The sequence below is a fragment of the Tupaia chinensis genome, unplaced genomic scaffold (assembly GCF_000334495.1).
Source record: "Tupaia chinensis unplaced genomic scaffold, TupChi_1.0 Scaffold000259_1, whole genome shotgun sequence".
NCBI classification, from domain to species: Eukaryota; Metazoa; Chordata; class Mammalia; order Scandentia; family Tupaiidae; genus Tupaia; species Tupaia belangeri.
This window is the reverse complement of record NW_006159739.1, coordinates 19,962-30,616: the sequence shown is the minus strand read 5'-3', so window position 1 is coordinate 30,616 and position 10,655 is coordinate 19,962. Positions and strand designations below refer to the sequence as shown.

At 42.4% G+C, this 10,655-nt stretch overlaps 1 protein-coding gene across 2 annotated transcripts in view; it reads left to right on the top strand.

Annotated features, from left to right (window-relative positions):
• Window positions 1-233: 233 nt before the first annotated feature.
• The window catches only part of LOC102477426 (transcription elongation factor A N-terminal and central domain-containing protein 2), a gene marked incomplete at its 3' end in the record, with an annotated part of 17,570 nt that continues 7,148 nt past the window's right edge, over window positions 234-10,655 (top strand). Inside the window, 2 exon segments of one of the 2 annotated variants that reach the window (XM_027772218.1) lie at window positions 234-394; window positions 991-1,127. In XM_027772218.1, the coding sequence (XP_027628019.1) occupies window positions 1,026-1,127 (102 nt within the window). 2 annotated transcript variants of the gene reach the window in all.

The window sequence follows — 10,655 nt, the reverse complement described above, 5'->3', positions numbered from 1 at the left end:
CGTCTAGCCCCGCCCCGCCCCGCCCGAAATTGCAGCCTCGGGCCCCTCCTCCGGGACTCCCAGCGTCTCCCAGGCTGCGCTGAGGCGGGAGATCCAACCATCGCGAGGATTAGCGAGGCCCGGGGCAGGCTGGGACATGTAGTTCTCCGCGGCTGGAGGCGCACGGTACTGCCGAGAAAGTTGGTCTCGGAGGACTACAGTGCCTTGTGCGCGCCCGCCGCCCGCTCCCTTCGCAGTGCATTCTGGGGAGTGTGGTTCGTAGTGGACCGTAGGTGCGCCGCCTCGCTTCCGATGAGCCACTCGCTGGGAGGAAGCTTCGTTTAGTACCCACGCTCGCTGTTGGTTAGGGGACCTTACAGGGTGAGCCCAGCTCCTCCCGGGACTGCTCTCCCTGGTGGGTCTCACGGCAGATCGCGTGGGTGCCCCTTCTGGGCTCTCGAGTGCTGGGACCAGAGGAAGATGGTGTTTCCCTTTGCTCCGGGATCCCTGGCATGACAGTTGGTTCGGGTCCTCTGACACCCCCTCCCTGCCCCCAGCTGTTGCCCCTGGGGTGGCTGCTTGTTGTGCGGACTCCTTGCAGAGGTTTAGCCTTGGTGGTTGATTGCTGCTTGCTAAGATACCCTTTAGGATTGTGGTCGAGGTGGGGTAGTTGTTAAAAGCGCTTCATTGAGTTCAGTGAAATCCTACCCGTGCCCCAAGTTGGAAAGGGGTTTGGAAGTCACCAGGTTCAACCCCGGGGCCAGTATTGGAATCCCCTTTCAGTGCGCACTTCTAGGCACCTCCTAACTCAGTAAGTAGACCCATCATATTATAATATATAGAGTTTCAGTTCTCAGGAAGCATTCTCTTTTCCTAGAGGAATTCTTGAAAGTTCCACCCAGGGGGCTCCATAATTCAGGAATGCAATTCAGAGAACCCAATTTCACCTTGGGGAATACACGTCACAACAGTCTTGGTGGAATGTTACAATCTGCCCTCTTTATTGAGCAGAATAAGCCTGTGAAGGTAGTCCGAGTCCTCTAACGATGGATAAATACGTCATTCGAACGCCTAGAATCCAGAATTCCCCTCAGAAGAAAGATGCTGGAGGGAAGATTTACAAGCAGGCTACTATTGAATCTCTGAAGGTGAGAGGGGATTTGGGACTAGGGATTTTGTGCAAAGGACAGCGACAGCAAGGAGTTGCCGAGGGGTTCTATTATATAAGATCTATGAATTGTTTCTTTGCCTTCTGGCAAGTGTTACTTGGCCACTCCTTTATTTCCCGCATACCTGTACAGACTTCTGTTTATCAATTCTGGCACCTCTGCTACACTCTTCTAATGACAGCATTCTGGCTTTATAGTGTATTTGCTAACTGGCACGACAAGTCTTCTTGGTTATTAATTTTTCTTTTTTCTTTTTCTTTTTCTTTTTTTGCAAAATGTTCCAGTGTTAAGAATGTCAAAGTACAGGGCCAGCAGGTGGCATAGGGGTTAAGGCGCTGGACTTCCACATGGCAGACCACGGTTTGAGTCCTGGACCTCGTGGCTTGCTTTCTCACTTTCCGTTTCTCACTGTCTCTCTGGTCTAATTAAAAACCATAATAATAATGAAATAAAATAAATAATTATTTTAAAAAAAGAATGTTAAAGTACCAAATACGAGTCTCTATAGCCTGTACAAACTCAAAGGGGATGGGTGATGATGCTACACTCTTTATCTTAATTTGCTAGACCTGTATCACATGGCCTCCACAACTAAATCCGAGACTGGCAAAGATATTCTTTCCATGGACTGTTTGCTACTGCAAACTTAGTCCTATTTCTGTTAGCAAAAAAGTGAAAGGAATAGATACAATGAATCAATGAACATGAGTACCCAATAAATGCTGAAGTAATTATTTCACTAAAACAAAACAAATCAACTTGTAATTAATTAGTCCTCTTTGTTATCTTGAACCTCTCCTACATGTCTGACTTTTTCTTTTGTTTCCATTATTGGCTCCTTTTCCTCCACTACATTAATGTTTGTGGTCCCCAGGGCTCTGTCACCTTTTATGCATTTGGCCAGGGTGACCTTATTCATTTCAAGGATTTCTATGCTGACTGCAACCGAATCTGCACCTCCAGCCTAGATTTCTGAAGGTGAGAGGAGGATCTGGGGCTAGAGAAAAATGAGTAAAAAAGCTATGATAGAAAGGCAGCGTTTTGAGTACTCACACACTCAGATGGACTTCCTTTGCGGATGTTCCACATGCTGGCCAAACCCAGATCAGAAAGGAAGTATTAACAGAAGCCCCGAGGTCTAGGTCTTACAGTGAAATTGGTGATCTTCAGAAGTCATTCCTTTCTCTAGGACCTCAGTTTCCTCACCTAAAATATAGAGATTGAATTATATCAGAGTTTCTTCAAGGGAGTGCTGTTGTCATTTGGGGCCAGATAATTTTTAACTATTTGGAGCTGTCTTGTTTAGAATCCTTGTCTGTCAGATGCTAAATACCAAAAAGTACTCCCATGGTAATATCCAGAAATGCCCTCACATATTTCCAGACGGCCATTGTTTAAGACCTACTGAAGCCTAGATCATCTTTTAAAAAAAAATTTTATCATTATCATGATTATTTTTAAATTACTACAGGGCATATGCACTCACTAGAGAGAGAGAAAGAAAGAGAGAAAGAGAGAAAGTGAGAAGCAAGCCTCCAGGTCTGGGACTTGAACCACAGTTGGCCGTTTGGGAGTCCAGCACCTTTAACCACCAAGCTACCTGCCAGCCCCCCTCTTTTTAAAAAAATTTATTTCTAATTATCATTATGATTCTTAAAATTCCCTAGATCATCTTTTTTTAAAAAATATTTATTTTAATTTTATTTATTCGTTCATTTATTTTAATTTGACCAGAGAGAGACAGAGAGAGACAGAGAGAGAGAGAGAGAGAGAGAACAAGCAAGCCACCAGGTCTGGGACTCAAAACCATGGTCAGTCATGTGGGAATGTCCAGAGCCTTAACCACCATGCCACCTGCTGGCCCCCCCTAGATCATCTTTAAAGTTTGTTCTAGTCTTGCAGTTCTGTGAGTTCATAGAAGATATTCAAGTTTTTCAACTATCTCTATTTCATCAGAATATTCACAACTAATTATAGAAGCAATATCCCTCACTTTCAGTGAGGGTTCATAATATCAGGAAGAAAAAGGAAAAGGAGGGGGGATAGCAAATTAAACTACACATACACTCACCTACAGCTCCCAGATTGGAACTTACCCTCTTCCCACTCCTTCTTTCTGTGTCTCAGTTGAGGATCACTAAGTGTGACGATGAACATAAGTGATGTGAATTATGGAATCAGAATAAACAAGCATCCCCCTACATACATTAGTTTTTCTTCTAAACCTCTTCCTTATTCTCCTACATTTACTTTCATATCATATACCAAATCACAGAATAGAAACCTAAGAAACATCCTTAACTCTCATTCCTTAGATCTGTATTCACTTCTGCTTCCTCAAAATCTTTCTTGTCCATACTTACATCTCCCACTTTAAATTCCGAATCTTATTTCTCTCTTAGAGCAGCGCTATAGTCTGTTGACTTATTTCCCTGGCCTTGGCATCCCCATCATTCTCCCTCCATGCTCATGCCAGAGAAATAGGTCGAAAGGGGAAAAGAAAATTTGGTCAGGTTACCTCCCTGCCTAACTCTTCAGTAATTTCTCATTACCTTTCAATAAAGAGGTCCTTTCTTTTTTTTAAAAAAGAATGATTTAACTTTATTTATTTATTTAAATTTGACCAGAGAGGGACAGAGAGAGAGAGAGAAAGTGAGAGAGCAAGCTGCCAGGTCCAGGGCTCGAATCATGGTCAGCCATGTGGGAATCCAGCACCCCTAGCCACCATGCCACTTTTCAGCCCCAAGACCTCCTTTCTTTAGACAGCACTTAGGCCTTCCACAACCTGTACCTGCCTTCTTCCTTCCCTGCCCCTCTTATTATTTATACCCCATCCAATGTCAAGCACTCACAACTCCCCAGAGATGCTGTGCTCTTTCATACCTCTGTGCTCTTGGATATGCTATCCTGTGTGCCCATAATGCCTTTACCCTCTTGTCCTGGAGGCAATATAGTGTAGTAATTAATACAGGGGCCATGAGGTGGTGTGGCAATTAAAGGCACTGGACTCTCCCATGGCCAACTGCAGTTCAAGTCCCGGACCTGGTGGCTTGTTTTCTCTTTCTCTGGTCAAATTAAAAAATAATAACAATAACAAATGAAATGAAATATTTCTTTAATTTAAAAAAAAAAAGAAAAAAATTAAGACTCGGAGACAAAACTGACTATGTTAAATCCCTCTCTGCCACTTATATCCTGTGACTTTGGGCAAGTTCTTTAACCTCTCTGTGCCTCTCCTCATCTATAAAAGGGGGATTAATAATAACACTTATTTGTAAGGTCCTACAAAGTTTGAGTGAGACATTATAATTAAAGCGCTTGGAGCAGAGCTTTGTGTATATTATGTATTATGCAGTATTTCCTTTACTGTTTTTATTATTACTTTATGAAATTCCATTTGTTCCCTGTGAGCTAGCTCAAGTCTTCTCTCCTATGTGGCCTTTCCTGACCACTATTTTCGCCCCCAGATAGAGCGAGTCTAATCACTCCTTTTCTCAGCCATCCCTGTGCCTTACACATGCCCGTATCATTGCACTTACTTGTTTTATATTATGGTTGTTTCTTTACAAGCCTGTGCCCTGCTCTACTCTGAGTTTCTTGAAAGGCTGTGGCTTATTGATTCATGTCCTCAGCACCTGGCACAGCGGTTGGCATATTGTTGGCCACTTGACATTTTCCTAAATGACCAAACGGACTAAAACTCTGAAAACCTTGGCATGGTTATAGACCTTTCCCGTTCTGTCCCAGTGGGTCTCGTCTCATCGCTACGGCCCCTCCTCTTACATGAATGCATCCTTATCACACCCCATTTTCTTGCTGTTCTTCATATAAACTTTTTTTGACTTGCCATCACTGGTCCCTTTTCCTGGAAAGCTCTTCTCTTTCTTTTTACAACAAATTCCTATTCATTCATCAACCCACTCAAGAACCACTTTCCCTGTGAATCCTAGATTATATGAGTACAGGGATTCCCTCCTTGAGTACAGGGGACGTGAGTATTTTATTTACCTCTGTGTCTTTAGAGCTACCACAGTGACTGGCACATATTCAGTGGTCAGTAAATATTTGTTAAGTAAATGAATGTTGAAATACTTTCTAGATCCTTTAGCAGAGTTAATCCTTCTCAGGACACTCTTAGTACTTGACTCAAATAAACTGTCATAGCACTTACCTTACTGTATTGTCATTCTCTTATTCCTTGTAGTTTCCTCCAATCCACTATGAAGGCTGAAGCCTGGAACTGTAGTATCTTTTTTTTTTTTTTTTAATAATAATAAGTCCTGGCATATTTTTTAAAAAAATAATTATTTTATTTATTTATTTATTTATTTATTTTTATTTAGTTTGACCAGAGAGAGACAGAGGGTAACAGTGAGAAAGAGAGGAAGTGAGAAAGTAAGCCACCAGATTCAGGACTTTAGCCCTGGTCGGCCATGTGGGAATGTCCAGCGCCTTAACCACCACACCACCCACTGGTCCCTGGAATTGTAGTATCTTAATTCCAATTCTGCTCCAAGGCCCTATCACAGTGCCTGCTACATTGTAGGTAAAATTTATTGACCACAATAGTCATTGTTATTTGGGCATGTCCTTATAAGGTTTTTATAGTAAACTCTTTTGTGAAACAGCTTTATGATGGCTTTATTAATGTCTATTAATTTATTTATCACCGGGCCCAGCAGATAGTGAGGTGGTTGAGGTATTGGACTCCTACATGGCCAACTGTGGTTTCTCTCCTGGATCCAGTGGCTTACTTTCTCACTTTGTCTCTCTCTGTCACTCACTAGTGAGCGAAATAAATTAAATAAATAATTCTTGAAAAAATTTATTTGCCCAAAATCCTGGGAGCAGAATGGAGAAGGAATGGCAGTGTGGTCATCCCCTGTGGGCAGCAATTTCTTGCTTTCTATCTCTATCTTTCCACTGAGCTCACACACCAATAGTAAAAATCTCTCTTTAAAATAACCACATTGGGGGCCAGCAAGGGGCGTGGTGGTTAAGGCGTTGGACATTCCCACATGGCCAACCACGGGTCAAGGCCCGGACTTGGTGACTTGCTTTCTCACTTTCCCTATCTCTTTCTGTGTCTCTCTCTGGTCAAAATTAAAATATATGAATGAGTAAATAAAATTAAATAAATAATTCTTTTAAAAAATGAAACAAAATACTTTGCCTAAAATACTGATTAGTGTCCAAAATGTTTACAACTTTTGTGAAACCTTTTGTTTATCATTAGTTTGTATATGTAAGTTATCATTATAAATATTACCTGTATTTTTGGTACATACAACTTTATACTTTGAAGCTTGTGTCTGTATATTTGCAACTGAGATTTGTTTTGTCAGAGTTTTCTGAATGAACTGAATAAAGCTTCTGTTGTAGGAAAGAAAAGAAAAAAGGAAACAGCTTTATGCCTAACACTATGCTAGGTACTATCCAGAACGTAAGAGAAATTTAAGATCAAATTATGAGCCCTCTTGGGATTTGCTATAAGGAGATCAAATAATAAATTAAGAATAACACAAAGTTTTATGTGATTTGTTGCAAAATTGTCATATGGAAATAAGGGGCCAGCAGATAGTGTGGAGGTTAAAGCAGCTGGATCCCACATGGCCAACTAGGCAGTTCAAGTCCCAGACCTGGCTGCTTGAAAATCATGTTGAATGGGGACCAGCAGATGGTGTAATGGCTATGTCACTGGACTCCCATGTAGTAGATCATGGTTCGAGGCCGAGACTCAGTGGCTTAAACTCATGCTGGGCACGTGTGTGTGTGTACCCAAGATCCTGAGAGAATGGAAGAAAAGGGATTGCGGTGTGGCCACCCCCCTGGGGGGTGATTTCTTGCTTTCTGTCTCTCTCTCTGTCTTTCTGGCAAGCACATGCATCCTATAGCAAAAACCTCTCCCCCCCAAAAAAAAATCATGTTGGCTTCAGTTTCCTCATCAGTAACATCAGGAATAGCAATACCTAACTTGTAGGATGGTTTTGAGGACTAAATAAACAGGTGCATGTTGAGAGGGCTAGGCGTCATGCCTGGCATGTAGTGAAAGCTGATGTACACGAAAAGAGAGGCTTGTGTGGTGACACCAGAGAGAGGAAGGATGGTGATGTGATGATGGTGATGGTGTGATGGCAGTGATGGCTACTGACATGTACCGAGCCCGTCTCTAAGGACCAGGCGTTGTGTGACTCCTTCCCATGGACTGCCTCTTTCTTTCTTTGAACTTACAGCTTACGTGTAGAACCGGTATAAGCTAATAACAGGTATGAGTCCAAGGTCCAGATTCATGACTTAAGACTTTTTACTCTGCATCAGAATATTTATTCAAACCAATAAATGATGCTACATTGGAACTTTTTTTTTTTTTTTTTTTTTTTTTTTTAAGAAATAAAGTCTGGAATGCAACTCAGAATCGTTCTTCCTTAGTCTCTCAAGTAACTGGGATTACAGGCCTGTGACACAGCTCCTAGATACCAGTTGTCAACTTTTTAAATCTTAGTAGCAACTTTTGTGACATGTCAGCTGTTATCATTTACATTTAACAGATGAAGAATCTAAGGTGCCTAGAGATTAGGTAGCTTGCCTAAACCCATGCATTTATACTTGGCAGAGCTGGGATTTGAACCAGACAATCTAGGGCCACAGTCCTATAGAATGAACTCCTAAAAAAAAAACCCCAAAAAAAAAAAAAAAAAAAAAAAAAAAAGTGGTTTCTGATTGCCAAGCTGAGGAGGTCTAAGAATCTTGGAGTATTAGAACCATTGTACTTCTGTTATCAGTATATTCCAAGTAATTTTGCCATAGCCTTATCACATTCAATAAAAGTGACACTCAATAGAGCTTATGTAGTGTACTTTTATAAATGGTAAAGGTTAATTTGGTTAATCTCTTCTTACTCCCCTGAAGGGGGAGTGATCTCTTCTGTTGATTGCAAGAAGAGATTTTTCTTTTATTATTACAAGCTCCTAGAATATGCTAATTCTTTCAGGTTTAGCACTTCTTTCCTTTGTGCAGTTGACTAGCCCAATATGTTGTCCTGGGCCCCCACCAGTGGAATGGTGCCCACATTATTGCATGAGTGAATCATTTTCCCTAATTGGTTTGGTCAAACTTAGTATTTCAGCTCTCCACAACTTTAAGACCAGACAGTATAGTGGAGAGTACACCTTCTTTCTGATGATAACTGTTCTACTGCTCATCGTAGCTTTCTCATTGATAACTTTGTGTTTTGTGTTCATCTCATTGGTTCCTCTTCATAATACAGGTAAGAATTGAAGTGCATTTTCAGGTTCCTATTTACACAGATAAAAGGAAATCTTTCTTTGATATACATACAGAATTCATTTGCTCTGTTATTGTTATTTTTCATATTTCTGTCCTAAAATTTCATATCTGAAACCTGTACTGTACTTAGGCCTTGATGGTAGAAATAATTTTGTTTAATCACACCCACCATGCACTGGAAATAAATCAGTTGCTCTGACCCCAATGGTCAGGTGGGGAAGGCAGCCTCATTGACAGGTACTTGCAGAAAGCACAGGTGCAGTAGTAGGAGTCTGTACAGGTTGCAAGGGGACCCAAAGGGGAACATGTCAAGTGTAGCGAGGTAGGAGAGGCTTCATTCATAGAGGAAGGGGTGCTTGAAGAGACTCTTAAAAAATAAATAGGTGGGGAGCAGCAGATAGTGTAATGGTTATGTTGCTGGACTCCCACATGGCTGACTATGGTTCAAGTCCTAAACCTGGAGGCTTCAAAATCATGTCGTGTGTGTGTGTGTGTGTATGTGCCCAAAATCCCAGGAGGAGAGTGGAAGAGAAGAGACTGATGTGGTCATCCCCCCGGGGGATGATTTTTTGCCTTCTGTCTTTCTGTCTCTGTCTCTTTGCTGAGTGCATGAGCCCTATAGCAAAAATCTCTCCAAAAAAAAAAAAAATTAGGTGTTTGTCAGGTCTACATAGGAGGCCAAGAAAAAACATTGCAGGCAAAGACTGTGGAGTACTGGGACCAACAGTTGGCGTAATGGCCATGTCGCTGGACTCCCATATAGTTGACCGTGGTTCAAGTCCTGGACCCAGTGGCTTGAACTCATGCTGGGAGTGTGCGTGCATACCCAAAATCCCGAGAAGAGAATGGAGGAGAAGGGATTGCAGTGTGGCCATCCCCTGTGGGAGATTATTTCTTGCTTTCTGTCTCTCTGTCTCTCTCTGTCTTTCTGGCCAGCACACATGCCCTATAGCAAAAACTTCTAAAAAACAAAACAAAACCCAAAAAAAGACTGTGGAGTACTTTGATTCATTCCTTTAGGAAGCTGCAAATTGCTTGCTGTATCTGGAGCAAACACTGAGACTGAAGAGGATGTCAGGAACTGAGTCACAGAAGGCCTTTTCTGACATTTGGATGTTATGACATGACAGTTTGGGCTGTTTCATGGGTTGGAATGACCTGACATAGAACTCCTAGTGTGATACAAACATTTAAAAGTGCTGGATAAAAATCTCCAGTACAGGGCCAGCCATGGTGTGGTGGTTAAGGTGGCTGGATCCCACATGGCTGACAGCATGGCTCGAGGTCCAGAACTGGTGGCTTGAAAAATACGGGCAAATGGGTGTGGCTGCCCAGAATCCCTAAAGCAGAATGGAGGAAAAAGGATTGTGATGTAGCCAGCCCTGTTAGGAGGTGCTTTCTTACTTTTCCTCTCTTTCTCTCTCTCTTTCACTGTCTCTCTCTGGTGAGTGCAGATACCCTATAATAACAACCACACCAAAAAAATCTCCAGCCCACCTTAGTACTACTTAAGTGTTGTGTGCAGGGTGCTGGTTCCCACATGGCCAGCAGTGGTTTGAATCCTATCCCTGGTGGGTTGAAAACATGCCAGGGGGCCAGCTGTGGTGTGGTAGTTCAGGCATCTGGATCCCACCACATAGCTACTTGCACTGAGTCCTGGACCAAGTGGTTTGAAAAACACAGGTGTGTATGTGTGCACACACACGTACCCAAAATCCCAAGGGTGAGAGAGATGGAAGAGAAGGGATTATGATGTGGTCATCCCCTGGGGAGGAAGAGTGGTGTTACTTTTTATTTTTTATTTTTTTAGGTTTTTGCCATAGAGCACATGTGCTCGCAGGAGAAAGACAGAGAGACAGAGAAAGTGAGAAATCATACCCTAGAGAGGTTGGCCATGCTGCAATCCCTTCTGATCTGTTCTCTTGGGATTTTGGGGCACACACATACACAAATGTGCCTGATGTGATTTTTAAGCGACCAGGTCCAGGGCTCAAACTGTGGTCAGCCATGTGGGAGTCCAGTGTTTTAACCATCACCTACTGGCTCCTCTCAAAATTTTTAAAAATGAAAAGAAAGGGCTGGGACCAGCAGTTGGCATAATGGCTATGTCACTGGACTTCCATGTAGCCAACCATGGTTCAAGTCCCTGGTGGCTTAAACTCACACTGGACGTGTGTGTGTGTGCGTGCCCAGGATCCCGAGAGGAGAATGGAGGAGAAG